Source organism: Equus quagga, chromosome 2, assembly GCF_021613505.1.
Source record: "Equus quagga isolate Etosha38 chromosome 2, UCLA_HA_Equagga_1.0, whole genome shotgun sequence".
Taxonomy (NCBI): Eukaryota; Metazoa; Chordata; class Mammalia; order Perissodactyla; family Equidae; genus Equus; species Equus quagga.
Genome location: NC_060268.1, coordinates 58725562 through 58740725, shown reverse-complemented (window position 1 = coordinate 58740725; position 15164 = coordinate 58725562). Strand labels below are relative to the sequence as shown.

The 15164-nt window shown below is 44.1% G+C and overlaps 1 protein-coding gene across 3 annotated transcripts; it reads right to left on the bottom strand.

Moving 5' to 3' along the window:
- SLC51B (solute carrier family 51 subunit beta) lies at window positions 1-11806 on the bottom strand. Of its 3 annotated transcripts, none has more exons than XM_046653975.1 (4): window positions 9553-11806; window positions 3924-4137; window positions 2719-2809; window positions 1-205 (listed from the first exon to the last, which is right to left on the bottom strand). In XM_046653975.1, the coding sequence occupies exons 2-4, from the start codon at window positions 4018-4020 to the stop codon at window positions 1-3; spliced, it is 393 nt and encodes a 130-aa protein (XP_046509931.1). In that variant the 5' UTR covers window positions 4021-4137; window positions 9553-11806. The 3 variants fall into 3 exon arrangements, with proteins under 3 accessions (XP_046509931.1, XP_046509930.1, XP_046509932.1); XM_046653974.1 differs by lacking the exon at window positions 9553-11806 and adding an exon at window positions 4332-5258; XM_046653976.1 differs by lacking the exon at window positions 9553-11806 and adding an exon at window positions 4394-5258.
- Between the last annotated feature and the right edge of the window lie 3358 nt (window positions 11807-15164).

Below are 15164 nucleotides of genomic sequence, written 5' to 3'. Positions count from 1 at the left end.
CTAGCTCTCAGATTCTTGTGGGTCTGGAAGGAGAGCTGATGGCACATCTCTCTCTTTTAACTCAGTTTCCACCTGGGCCAGATTTGGCTTCTCTGAGAGCAAAGTCTCTCTTAGGATGCTCAGGTTGTTGTCATCTTTGATTCCGGCCTCCACCAAGTCTAGGACTTCTGAAGTTTGTTTTTCTGGTGGCCGCATCTTTTGATTTCTGGGAGGAGAGAAAACACTGTTGAATGTGAGTTCCCTGAGCTGGGGTGCTGAGTGGTTGGGGCAGGACTGAATCTCCCAAATGGGCCAGCGGGTTGGAGGGGAAAATCCAGTCTGCAGTTCTGAGAAGTGCTGGGGGAGAAAACCAAGATGGTTCCATGTTCTTTTCACAGAGAAACAGCTTATACTTGCCCGTGCATCATCTCATCAAATTCTGTCACCACCTGTGACCTCAGTTATTATTGCTGCCCCTTACAGGTGAGGAAATGTGCCTCAAAGAGGCCAAAGGTACCTGGGACATGCACTTAGTCTCCTGCTGGAGTCCTGTGTTCTTTTCATCAAACCACATTTTCTCCTATCCCAGGCCTGTCACTCTACTCAGTGCAGGTCCTTCTCACCCCACCCCCAATCCCCAGACAAACTCCTACAGGAAATTCCTCACTAACCTTTCTGCCTCCAGGTGCTTACTTCTCCAAACCAGCCTATGTACACCGGTCATATTTCTAAAGCCCCACTGTGCACACATTGCTCCTCAGCTCAAGCACCGTCAGTGGCTCCCCACTGCCCAATTTCTTAACCTGGCATTCAAGACCCAGCCCTCCTTACAATAACTCCCCCAGATGTCCTCCCTCTGAGGTGGTTTTACTCAAGCTACCCCTAGACTTCCTGGCCACAGCAGAGGGATCCAGCTGTGGTTAGAGCTGACTGCCCTGAGAATCTTCTTGGGCCCCAGGGGGAGCAGCTCAGTGTCTACGATTCCCGTGGACAGCCGCCTTGTCTCTGAATTGATCTTGCTGAGGGGGATGCTTCCTGACAGAGCGAGAGAGGCAAGGTTACCTTCTTCGAGGCCACACTGCTCTGGGTCTTTCTATATCCTGCATCCAGAATGATCTTGCTAAAACATAAACCTTTCCTGTCCCCATGCAAAGCCCTTCTCTGAATGCCCATGAGCTAGAACCCGAACCCCTTAGGATGCCCCCGGGCCTGTGCACTCTAGTCCTGCCCACCTCTTGTCCTTCCTCTCCTCGCCGCCCTCCTCACCCTCCACACTACAGCCACATGGGGCCCTCCTCTTCCCACCTCGAGCTTGCTGCATGCTGTCCCTTGGTCTGGAAAGCTTCCTCAGCCCACCCTCCCTCTCTCTCTTTGCCTCAAAGGCCCCAGATCCCACCCCTGTGCTCCCACAACACTCCCCGTGTCCCACAGTCACTATCTGTCATTCTGAACTACAATCATCTCCCCACCAAACTGTAAATTCCATCAGGCTGGGGCTGAATCTATCTTGTCCTCTACTGTGGCTCCCCCGTCCGCACAGAGCTTGGCACAGAGCAGGCGCTCAGCTCTTATCTGTGGAATGAATGATGAACAGGGCCATAGCGGTTCATAACAACCAGCTCTCAATGGGAACAAGGTGGGGTTACTTCTTTTTGACTTTATAGCAGAACTGTGAGGACGATTCACAGAAAGTATAAAATATAGCATAGAAGGAAGAGCACAGAGGTTAGGCCAACCCTTCCATGCATCCTCCATGATCTTATTCTGTACAATGGGAATAAATAACCTGTGCCTGCCCTACCTTGCAGGGCTGTCTTGAGGATCAAATGACAGAATGTGAAGGTGCTTTTAAAATTGTAAAGCACCATACAGATATGAGGGAGGGATTCTCATTATTATTGTTTTAAAGTTACTGATAGTGATGACTGATGGATATATAGTAATTGTTGAATGAATGAATGGGGACGAATGAACCAAACATTTATTGAGTAATTTCTAGGACCAGACACTGTACCAGTTGCTCAAGGAAACAAAGTTGAGTCAGATGTGGTCTCTGCCTTTAAGGAGCTCTCAAAAGTGAGCCCTGGAATCATCTAGAGATTTTTACAAAATGCCACTGCCCAGGTCCCACCCCAGACCCTTTGTGTCAGAATCTCCAAGGCGAGGCACAGCATTCTGTATTTTTAATATTCCTCCTCAGGTGATTTTGTTGTGCATCCAGGGTTAAGGGGTATTGTCATTATAAAAGTGTTAAAATTACCCCAGGAGCCTCGACTGACCTCACGTCTCTATCTGCACCCTGCGTTTGGCCTTGGAGCAGGGAGAGGCTTTCCCTTTAACAGCATCCCTAACTCTGCACTAGCCCCACTGAGCACTCCCCACAATCCTAAGAGGAAGGAGTGGGTCATTTTACCATTTATAAAAGGAGAAACTGGTCTGGACATATTGAGTGCCCTGTCCTGCCAGCGAGTGGCAGAGCTGGGATGTGAACCCAGAGCCATAGATCCCGACCTCGGAGACATACCAGCCCTGCCCTGTTTGCTGAGCAGGGCCAGCAGGTGGTAACTGGCAACAGTTGCTAGTTTTTCAACAGCTTTGGGTTCCCAAAGGACCCTGAAAGCTGCATTTTGCTGTCCCAAAGGGTGGACAGCCGAGGCCCCTAGATGACCCCTCCCCAGATTTCCCTTGGGAGGGCAGGGCCCCCTCCCTCCAGAGAGCTCCCCCACCCCAGCTCCTCACCTGTTTGCCTGGATGCTCCTTCCCAGGAGGACCATGCTTATTGAGACCACCACGCCCATCAGGGCAAACATGGAACAATTCCAGGGAGTTGCTGGAGAGGGACACACAGGACAGAGTCTTGAGAAGAGGCTGAGTGCTTCTCAGGCCCTCTAACAATTAGGGCTTGGCCTCAGACCCAGCTCACAGCATCAGTTGTCCCCTGCTGTGGGCCAGGAGTTGTAGAGAGACTCTAATTAAGGCGAAGATGAGCCCCCCACCCTGCAGGAACGCCAGTGTGGGGGAGGGGGAGACCATCTCTGCTTTGGAGAAGCCTAATCGAATCGGGGAGAACACTGCAGTTGGACAATAGTGGGGAAGTAGGGGAGGTGGGTAAACATAAATTTTATAATCTTCATAGTTTTGCTGGGGACCGGACCTGGGCAGGGCAAGGAAAGGAAGGAAGAGAGAAGGGATGGAGGGAGAGAGGAAGGGAGGCAGGACAGAGTGTCAGTTAAACTGAAGTCAACAATTGTCCACAGATAATACATAAAGTGGCTAATATGAATTTGGATAATCAAGATTTGTCCACAGTGTACCAAAATGAGGCAGGATCCAGCCTCAGAGCTTTTGCAATTGCTGTTCCTTCTCCCAGGAATGCTCTTCCCCCACATAATCTGCATGGCTAATTCCTTTACCTGCTGCAAACCTTAATTCAAACATCACCTTCTTAGTGAGACCTTCCAGGACCACATTACCTATCCTTGCACACTTCCTATTCCCTTTCTCTGCTTCATCTCTCTCCTTCTCATCACCAATATGCTATGCATTTTAGTTGTTTGTCTTGTTTATTTTCTACCTCTTTCACTAGAATGTATGCTCCATAAGGGCAGAAATTTTTGTGTTTTATTCACTACTGAAACTCTAGTGCTGAGAACAGTGCCTGGCACACAGGAGGAACTTAATAAATATTTGTGAGCGATTGGATGGATGAGTAAATGAATGACTAAGCCCTAAGAAAAGGAGGGTGTGGTTCAGCCAGACTACTCTGGGTACTGAGACCTCTCAGCCTCAGTCCCTGCCTTGGAGGAAATGTGCAGCTTGCCACACAAGAGGGGTCCATGGAGGAGGGACCATGTCAGGGAACTTCAGCTAGAGACCATTCTTTGTGATGAGAGCACACACCCCCTCCCCCCTCCTCCACCACCACCAATCCCCCTGCCACTTACCATCTTCTACCCGAAAAAACCAAAGCATTTCTTCCAGCAGCTCCTGAGGCACCACGGTGCCAGCTGGGTCTAGGGTAACCCCCTCACTGTGGTCCATGCCCCTGCTCCTGGTTGGTGTGCGTTTCTGACAACGAAGTCCTTAGGCTTCTTTGCCCCTCAGCTGGCCCTCCTGGCCTCCCTAGGTTCCAGCCCCCGAGCAAAGTCCTGAAGATCCCTGGAAACAAACAGGAGAGCATGACCGGATGTCCCACCCCAGTTTGACCTCCCTTCCCTGCCCAACTTTGGGCCAGCTCTCCTCCAGCCCAAAGTTACGGGACCGAAACAGCCGGAACTCGGGAGCAGGTGGGGCCTGGAGAGGCAGAGATCATAGAAGTGGGGAAATCTCATCACGTATGGGGGAGCGTTGACCTGAGAGTGAGGAGCCACTGACGGGCTGTGGGACCCTTGCAGGGGACATCTTCCGTTCTTGCCTGTCCAGCATCCCGGTCCAGCTTCTACAGCTCACAGCACTCCACTTAGGTTCCTTCATGCGGTGGCCAATCACAGGCTCCTGTCTCCCACGTGACAAAGGCTGGGCCTATCACAGTCTCTCCCCGGGAGATTGGCACGCCCGCTACCCAGAGCAGGTAGCAGGGGGAAGTCCAGAGAAAAGTCGCCGCGAGCTCCTGCTGCCGAAAGCTGAGAGCTCCCTTTACACTGCCGCCACCCTCAGGCCTGATTGGTCAGTGCTGCCCTCAGCTCAGCACCACCCTCGCCCCCCATAACTTCTTTTTTGGACAAGTTATCCGAGTTGTTTTCTGTCGTTTGCAATAGAAGAACCTGAACATGCTCCATGGATAAAATCCCTTCCTTAATTTGAGCCTTTTTCCTTCCCTACAAAATAAAGCAGGTTAAGCTGTGTTTACTATACCGTAGTCACTCTCACAACAGTCACAAATGTTGGCATGTTCTTGTACTAACAGTACTAGTACTCCTTAATATAAAATTTTCCAGTACCCACATTTAAAAAAGGGTGGATTAATTTTGACAACGTATTCTGTTTAATCCAGTATATCCAAAATATGATCATTTCAACATATAATCAATATAACAAGATATTTTACTTTTTTTGTATTGTCTTTGAAATTGGGTGTAAATTTTACTCTCACTGCGTATCTACATTCCAACTAGCCACATTTCAAGTGCTCAATAGTCACTAAGTCTAGTAGCCACTGTATTAGACCAGGTCTATGCCTCAGCCCAGCGCCGGCCTGTGGCATCTGGTCCTCCCAGCTACTCTGGGCTCCTGGCCGGAGGGCTGCGGGCCAGGAGAGGTGAGCCTTGGGCTAAGAGCCTAGGAGCTGGCCCCTCACCTGGCTATGCCTCTGGTTAAGTTGTCTAGGCAAATTTCTCTCCTCTGGATCACTGGGTCCTCTGAAGAACAAAAGAGGAAATAATAAAGATAGAGGCAGAAATCAATGAAATAGAGGTGGAGAACGGAGAAGATGAACAAAACCGAAAGCCCGTTTAAAAAAATATGCTAATAAAATGAATCTCTGGCAAGATGGATCCAGAAAAAGAGAGAAGACACAAATAAAGTATAGAATCAAAATAAGACCAGAGATTTTAAAATATAAAAGTGTATTTTGAACTATATGCTAATAAACTTGACAACCTAGATGAAATGGATAAAATTCTAGAAAAATATAAAATACCAAAATGATACAAAGAAGAAACAAGAAACTTGGAGACTAAAAGTAATAATAAAAAAAATAGAAATAATGGTCCAAGACCTCTTCTCCAAAAAATAAAGCCCAGGCCTAGATGGCTTTAATCATGAGTTCTGATAAATTTTCAATAAGTAGTTAATTCTTATTTTAAACAAGTTTTCCCCAAAAATAAAGAGCACAAATTGAACTGCTGATTTAACGTTGGTTTCGGAACTAGATGAGGACCATACAAGAAGAGAAAATGGTAGGCCCATTCACTTATGAAAGTAGATGCAAAAATCCTAAATAAAGTATTAGTTAACCAAACTCAACAATGTATTAAGAAAATCATTATCAAGTGTAATACCAGAAATGGAAGAAAGTTCAACATTAGAAACTATATGATGTAATTCACCACATTAATAGGCCATAAGGGAAAAATCATATGATTAATATGTACGATAAAAACTCTTGGTAAACCTGGAGTAGAAGGAAATTTCTTCAACTTGAGGAAGGCAATATATAAAAATCGTACAGCAAACATTATATTTAATAGAGAAATTTTAAATGCATTCCCTTTAAGATAAATGATAAGACAACAATTTGCTGGCTGAATTTGACCATTACAGTTTAATACTGTCTTGGAAGTCCTAGCAAGTGCTATAAGGAAAGAAAAAGAAGTAAGTGTGAGATTTGACAGGATAGAATTAAAACCCACAATTTTCAGATGACACGATCATCTACCTAGAAATACAAACAGTTAGAACTAATAGAAGCATTCATTAAGGTTGCTGTATACAAGGTCAATAGCATTTCTCACATTATTATTGAAACTGGAAAATTAAATAAAAATAAGATATTTACAACAGCATCAAAGTCATAAAGCACCTAGATTAACTTATCCAAGAACACAAAAGACCTCTATGGAGAAAATTTTAAAACTCTAGAACAAAAAAAAATACGTGATCTGAATAAATGGAGAGACATTTATGTTTTTAGATAGGACAAACTATAGGACAAAATATAAAGATGCCAATTATCCCCAAATTAATCTATAAATTGAATGCAATCTCAATTAAAATTCCAACTGGATTTTTTTGGGGACCTTGACACACTTATTGTAACAGTTTTATAGAAAAAGTGAAAGTCCACAAATAGCTAAGTCAATCTTTGAAAAAGAGAAAGACTAAGAGTAGAGGCTGGCCCCACCAGGTGTTGAGACAAAGTAACAAAAAATGTGGTTTTAAGACAAGGCCAAATCGCTATACCAAAGGATCAGAACAGAGATTTCAGAGACCTACGTACACGTAGGAAGCTGACATACGATAAAGGTAGCTCTGCTAACCAGTAGGGAAAGGGGGACTGTCCAGTAGATGGACTGAGGAAAACTGGCTCACTGTGCGGAGGACAAAAAAGACTGGAGGCACACCTAACAAACAGCATGTACAAAAACAGACTCCATAATTAAAGGCCTAAATGTCAGAGGAAAACATATAAAGTGAATAGAAGTGAGATAGGACTTCTTAAACAAAACCATAAAAGCTCAAATAATTCAATAATGACAAAAAACTGATGAATTTGATTGTATCAAAAATAAGATTATCTGTTCAATGAAGAATACCATCGATACAGTAACAAACACATTTCTGAATGGGATGAGATACTTGCGGTGCTTAAAACCACAAAGGGACTGATTTCTAGAATATATAAAGAGTTCCTGCAAATGAACAAGAAAAAGACGGGAATCCTAATAATGGGTAAAGGACATAAACAAACAGTTTACGAAATAGGGAACTCAAAAGGCTCGCAGGCATGTGAAAAATGCTTAAACTCTTTGGTAATCAGAAGAAAGAAAATTAAAACAAAAATGAGATGCTACTTGATATCTACTAGATGGGCACAGTTTGGAAGCTGGATAATGCTGTGTGCTGACGGGGCTCTGGGGCTATGGCCTTATGCACTGACAGAGGGAGTGTAGACTGGGCAGCTACCTAGAGAGCAAATTAGTCAAAGTGAGTGTACACACCCCATGACACAGCAGTTCTGTCCCAAAGAATTATCCCCAGGGATCACAAGGGGGCATGCCAGACCGTTTATGAAAATTCAAAATGTCTACACACAAAACAACAACGCACATTTTACAAAAACACATTTTTTAAAAAGACGTTAAACACATTAGAATAGTCATCTCTGGAGGAAGAGGAAAAAGGAAACAGGGCTGGAGATAAAAGTAACAGAAGCAATAAAACAGGAGCAGAGTCTTGAACAGACCAATCTTGAGCAGTCTTGAACATGACGAAAACATGTCATGAGGCTAATGCCAACAACAAAAGCAAAGAGAAAACCAGAGAGGCCCCAAGGCGACCTCGGGTTCCCCCACTCTGAAACCGCCTTCCAAAATAGCCTTTGGATGCTGAGCCAGGAACGTTCAAAAACAACTGGATGGCAAACGGCCAAGCAGAAAAACAAGGTGCTAATAAAAGGACTGACATCAGCGTTTCCTCCAGCTCTGAATATTCTGAGAAAACTGAAGAAACATCTACAGATTTTGAGAGAAAATATTTTGACACAAATATAATACTGAACAAAGTTTTTTCATATATGAATGATCATTAGTGCGTCAAGGTAGAGATGGAGGTCGGGGAGAGAGACCATTTTCAGACTTTCAAGTCCTCGGATGCACACCACCCACGTACCCACTTGAGGGATATATATAATACAACCACTCAGATGTCTAAGTGATGTGATCTTGCGCTCCAGCTCCAACTGTCTGTTCAGAGCACTTGCTAAGAAGAGTTGTGACTTTCTGTCCAATCTGAGATGCGGGAGTACCTGGATTAATTAGTAACATTGGCCATAGGCCCCTGTCGCATACGCAGACCACCCCCCCATACCCACAGAGGAAAGAGTGCAGAGGTCAAGATACCAAACACCGACTCCGTCTAGGGAAGTGGGATGGGGCCTAGGCACATGGGACGTTCACTTTGAACACTTCTGTATTGTATACATTTCTTGTGACTACACACTGCCTTCATGAAAACAATACATGTAATTACTTTTTTTAAATGTATGTATTTTTGTGTGTATACTTTAAATATATATTTTGTATATGTGTATGTATTTTTAAATGTATGTACATATTGTATTTTATACCTTTTGAGACAATAATTTCAATTTTGGATGTTTAATTAATGGAACTAATCAAGAAGTCATTTCTCCCCAACTTTATCTGTAGATTCAACACATCCCAATCAAAATCCCAAGTTATTTCATGGATATCAACAAACTGATTCTATGATTTATATGGAGGGGCCAAAGACCCAGAATAGTCAACACAATATTGAAGGAAAAGAACAAAAAGTTACAGGACTGACACTACCTGACTCCAAGACTTACTATAAAGCTACAGTAATCAAGACAGTGTGGTACTGGAACTAATCGGATAAGTATACACACTTGCATGTGGGCTGATATCCACAGTGGAATGTGTGTTTTAAAAATATACATAATATTGTTATGGTAAACATATACCAACAAACAAAAAACCAAAATGACAAAATAGATACAAATCCAGAACAAAGTCAGCAACAAAGTCAGCCCTCCCTGACTATGTTAAATGCCACAGAAGCAGAGGACACATGTCCCTCAGAGCACTTATCTAGTTTCCTTCCAGAGTGAGCATCTTATTAATGTCCGAGCTTTTAAAAAATAATTAACTAAACTTCATGATTTATTTGGATTTCATTCATTTTTCCATCAATGTCTCTTTCCTGTTCCAGGATCCCATCCAGGACATCATATTGCTTTTAATTGTCATATCTCCTTAGGCCCCTCTGGGAGATTCCTGCATTTTAAACAGGGCTTAACCATCTGCCATTGGACTGTGATTCCTGCACAGACACCTGGGCCACCCATCCCTGTGGGAGGTTGAAGACACTCACCCTCGATCCTGGGTTTCTGGGGCCTGCTGTTGGAAGCAGCACTGATTTCTGTGTCTTCCTCCTCCTCCTCTCACAGGAGCACCGGATGGTCTTTGCACCTGAGCTCTCCACACAGCTGATCCTGGGGGGCAGTGCTGCATGGCCTGTGGCAGCTGGGCCCGTCTGGTAGCTCTGCTCTTAGCACACGCCCATGCCTGGAGACTTCTCTGTCACTCCGGGGTGACTGACCTCTTGAATGAGTGGCCTCAGAGGGCAAACAGGCTCCACCTGACTTTCACAATCCGAAAGAACCAGGAGCCCAATGCTTTCCTTCTTATATGTTGGCCTCAAGTACAGAGAAAACATCCAGACCCTCGTGCCAGCCCAGGGGAAGAGGCTGAGGAGGTCCCTTGGTCTGGGGGGACCACATTGCAAGAGGATGTGTGGCGTGACCACGCCAGGCCTCTACTTCCTGGTGTTATCAATATTTAACCACAGAGCAGGACTTTTACAGCCTGTGCTTTCTCACAGGGAAGGTCATGGCCTCATGTGGATTCCTTACAAGAAGCTATAAAATAAGACCTTTAGAGGGCTAGGCATCAGGAGAGGCAAGGCAAGTGAGACCGTGTGAGTGACCCAGAGAGGAGGGAGCAGGCCAGGCCAAATAGCATCGAGTGGGAAGGGCTTGGTAGGGAAGCAGGAGCAAGGGGCTTCCCCAACCAGGCCAGACCCATTCAATTCTGATCATCAGTGGGCTCTGGGCTTTTCCACCCACTGGCTCCTTGCATCTCCCAAAACCCTTGGGGTTGGCTCAGCAAGGAGTAGGGGTCCAGTTTCACAAATGAGGAAACTGAGATTGAGTGAGGTCAAGTGACAGTTGCAAGTGCCTCTGAGTTAAGCACTGGTCAACACTGTGAACAGCAACAGAGTACAGAGGAACGGAGATCCAGCAGGGAACCTAGGGGCCTCCACAGAACTCCAGCCCCTCATCATTTAGTAACTCATTCATTCATTCAATAAATACTAGACTTGAGCACCTACTATGTGGATACATGGTAAACAAGACAGGTGAGAACACTGCTTTCCTGGAGCTCACCTCTGGGAGGATAGACAGGCAGCAAAAAAGTAAGCAAAAACATAAATAAAATAATATCAGCTAGTGACAATTTCTGTGAATAATTTAAACAACCAAACGATATATAAAGAGATGGCATTGGGGAGCTATGACTACTACATTGCTATGTTAAAAACAGAATGGCGAGGAGCTAACCGTGGAAAGAGCTGGGACAGCAGATGCAAAGTCACTGGAGAAATAATGAGCTTAATGAGTTCAAGAAACAAAAAGAAGGACAATGTAGCTGAAGCACAGCGATGAGGGAAGTGGCACAGTATATAGTTGGAGAGTAGACAGAAGCAGATCGTGCAGGGCCTTATAAAACAGGACAAGGAGTTTGGATATAATGAGAAGCCTCTGGAGAGTTTTAGGCAGGAAGTGACATGATTTGATTGACATTTATCTAAGATCACTTGGCCTGTTGGGTGCAGAATGGATTGCAAGGGAGCAAGAGAGAAGCTGGGAGACCTATCAGGAGGGAGGCTGTTGGATTCCTCCAGGCAAGAGAGAGTAGTGTGTTGGGCTGGGACAGCGGCCGTAGAGGCGGTGAAAAGTGGTTGGATTCAGGGTGCATTTTGGAGAGAAATGCAGCTGATAGTGTTCGAGAGCGAGGAACCCAACACTAATTCTCTTAAGCACAAAAGGAGTTTATGGCTCATGTAACTGGGAAGAGCAGGGTGGAGCTGACCTTAGGGATAGCTGGAACCAGGAGCCTGAAGATTCTTAGCTCTTTCTCTGTCTAGCTCTCTCCCTGCTTCTCTCTGGGTATCAGGCTCATTCCCACAGTCTAGCCATCTCCAGGAAGCTGGACCAGGCTGCAAAATATCCAGGCTCTCACTCACAGCTGGAGAGAAAGGAGTCCCTTTTCTCAGATCCAGTTTGGCAATTCCTGGGAAAGGACTGTAACTTTCCTGGCCTGGGTCATTACCCACATTTTAGGTCAGTTGTTATGGCCAGGGAGTGAGGGACCATGGATGGCCACCTCAAATTTTATGCCCATCAGGTAACCAAGAGAGAAAGGCTGTGAGCTGGATAACCACTCCAATGTGTGTCCTAAAGTGACTCGTTGGCCACAATCCTCCCTGTCTGCTTTGGAAGAGTGTCATGGGGTCCTTAAAGGGGGTCATGTCCCCTTTAAGAAGAACCTGCCCCACCCCAGGTGATTCGAGAAGTAGTAGTACCCTACTTCTTTTTTTTTTTTTTTTTTTTTTTTGAGGACTATTAGCCCTGAGCTAACTGCTGCCAATCCTCCTCTTTTTGCTGAGGAAGACTGGTTCTGAGCTAACATACGTGCCCACTTTCCTCTACTTTTTTTATATGTGGGACGCCTGCCACAGCATGGCTTGCCAAGCGGTGCCGTGTTCGAACCAGGGATCCGAACTGGCGAACCCCGGGCCGCCGAAGCAGAACGTGCGAACTTAACTGCTGCTCCATGAGCCGGCCCCGAATACCCTACTCCTGAATCACCTTTTTTTTTCAATTTATGTAAACTTTTTTATTGAAGTATAGCATACATATAGAAAAGCACACAAATATTAAGCTATGGCTTAGTGAATTTTCACATGTGAACACACTTGTGTGTGGGAACACATCATCCAGATGAAGAAATAGAACATTGCCGGAACCCAGAAGTCTTCTTGTATCCCCTTCTGGTCACTATCGCCCACAAAGGCAACTACCATCCTGACTTTTAGTACCACAGATTAGTTTTACCTATTTTTATGCTTTATATAAATGGACTCAATCAATATGTAACTTTTGTGTCTGGCTTCTCTTGCTTAACATTATATCTGTGGCATTCATCCAAGTTGTAGTGTGTAGCTGTGGTTCATTCATTCTTGTTTTCATAGTATTCCACTGTGTGACTACGCCACAATGTTTTATCTATGGATCGTGTTTTATAATTTCAACCCATCCACTTCTTTCCTCTGTCTGGGACACAGATGAAATGATGAAAAGGATATCTAAGGGCAGAGGTCAGTAAATTACAACCTATGGACCAGATCTGACCTGCAGCCTGTTTTTGCAAATAAAGTTTTATTGGAATACAGCCATGCCCATTTGCTTACCTAATGTCAGTATCTGCTTTTGCACTACATTAGCAGAAGTGAACAGTTGTGACGATGACTCTGTGGCCCACAAAGCCTAAAATATTTACTATTTGGCCCTTTACAGAAAAAGTTTGTGGACCCGGGCAACAAGATAGAAGGAATCTGGGTCCCTGAATGACCTCCTGGAACAGAACACCCTACCTGCCCTGCACCAGCTGTGCAACTCTGGAGAGTTATGTATGAGAGAAGTAAGCTTTGGTATTACTTGAGACATTGTGTTTCCCTTTGTTACAGAAACTTAGCCTGTATTGTAACTAATAAATACATTATTTGTGCTCTGTAACTGCTGAATAAGTGAATACCAAGGCATCAGAAGAACTAAGTTCTAGTCCTGTCCACCCTTGCAACGGCCAGCCCTGTGGCCTTGAGCTAGTCACTTGGCCTTCAATTTCTTATCAATCTATAAGCTTCAAAAAGCAGTGAAAAGGAAAGGTAATTTAGAAATTATTATCAGGAGGGACCAATTGTGTAATGACAAAACCCAGGCCCTTTAAACTCAGGAGATTTTCACCTGGGGCCAACCAGTTAGCTTTTCTGCTTAATTAATTAATTAATAATAAATAAATAAATAAAAGGAAAAACGCAGTATGAAAGACAACTCTTTTCCTAAGAATGGTGGGATGTGCAAGTAGGTGAAACACCCACTGAGCTGTCCAGGGTCCTGCCTTCTCACCTCACTGGCATTTTAGTCTCAGCCCAGAGTTAAGGTGCCAGGAAGCGTCCTGCCCAGAGCTCCAGGGCCTAAGAGTAAGCACTGTGCTGATTCTCAACCTCCCGCCTCCCCACACTGAAGATGAGATGCCTGCTAGGCTGACAGCCAGCAAAGGCTTCAAGGTGGTGGAGACGGCTCTGTAGTATTTCCCAGTCAGGCTGTTTTACTTCCATCCATTGTCAGCTGACACCTGCAGGGGCGGGCTAGCCCTTGGCTAGGAGTTTGTTCTTACCCTGATTTTTACAAGCATCACTTACACTCAGAAGCCAATTTAATAATTCAGTTTGGACAATAATTCTGCCAAGTCCCTGAGAGCGGCACATTCTCTTCTCAGTAGAGAAAACTTCATGGAAAATAAAATGAAATCTAAAATTGGTGATGTAAGAAAATGAGAACACACAGGAGCAGAGATAGACGTACAAGGATGCTCACTGAAACATTGTTTAAGATGGTTAAAAAAAAAAAACCTAACTAAATATCCAAGAACAGGGGAAGGGTTAAATTACGGTACCACTGGGACAACATATTTCTCCTAGGGGCCAATTTTTATATTAAACCCAGAGGAGGGAAACAAAGTAGAATTAGTGAGGGCATATTTGAAAAAGATAGGGCAATTAAGCCCAAAATTATAGGGGGTAAGCACTGACTTGATGCCTCCATGTGTAACGGCGCGGTTGAGAAGAGGAATGGGTATCTAGAGGGAAGTCATCTTCATGCTGAAGTAAAATGATCTCAGTGATCAAATGATTTTTCAACAGGCACATTTTTTGCTGGAAGCAATTCAAAAACATTTGCAAAGTATTGGAAGTTTGGACAGAAGCTCATGTGAAACAATGGAAGAAAGTAAGTGCTTTCTCCAAGAAAGCACATTCTGGAGCCACACTTTCACCTTAGCTATGGCATTTGAGACTTCCTATGGCATTGACCCTTATTTATAATCCTTAATTTGATGTCTTTGACCCCTTGCTCCTGGTTACAGTATAACCAAATATCTTTTCCAGTCTCTGACTAAATCAAAGTCCAAGAGTAGAATAAAATCAAAGTCTATCAGTCTTTCCTTTTAATAAATGAGGTACTTGAAGTTTAATCATTCCCAAACACAGCACTTTTTGAATAGCTTCGTCTTGAAGACGAACTGCTCAATAATGTGTCTGAGGAATGTCAGACAACTTGGTAAGTAATCATTGTGTGTTAATTTGCCTGAATTTTGTTGTCCCCACCTTTCACAAGCAAGTAAGCTTCCTTTGAGGGGACCTACATGGCATATAGTTGGCCCCAGTGTTAAAGAAAACACTTCAGACAATTTAGTTAAGACTAATTCGTTAGTCAAAGTTTTATTACAATCTTACTTTAAGGGGAAAGGCCTCCGATAGTCCCAGTTTAGAAATTCGCTTTTGGTGAAAGGTTAGATAATCATTGTTAGACTACACATAAAAAAAAAATGTTTGATTAAAAGGTCACTAAGACTCTTGACTGATGTCAGCTGAGTGGGTGGGTGACTAGTTTTCCAGAACGAGTCTTAATATTCTTAAATTCATCAGAAAATTTTCTAAGCACTTTTACCAGGAATCATAATTTCTTTCCAGAAGGAAGTTGTGAGTTAAATCATTCAAGAAGAAAAAAAGTTCTGTCCTGGATCAGATTTGGGACAATTTTTCTTTTAAAGCCTCTCTCTTTGGCTCAGATAATTTTAAAA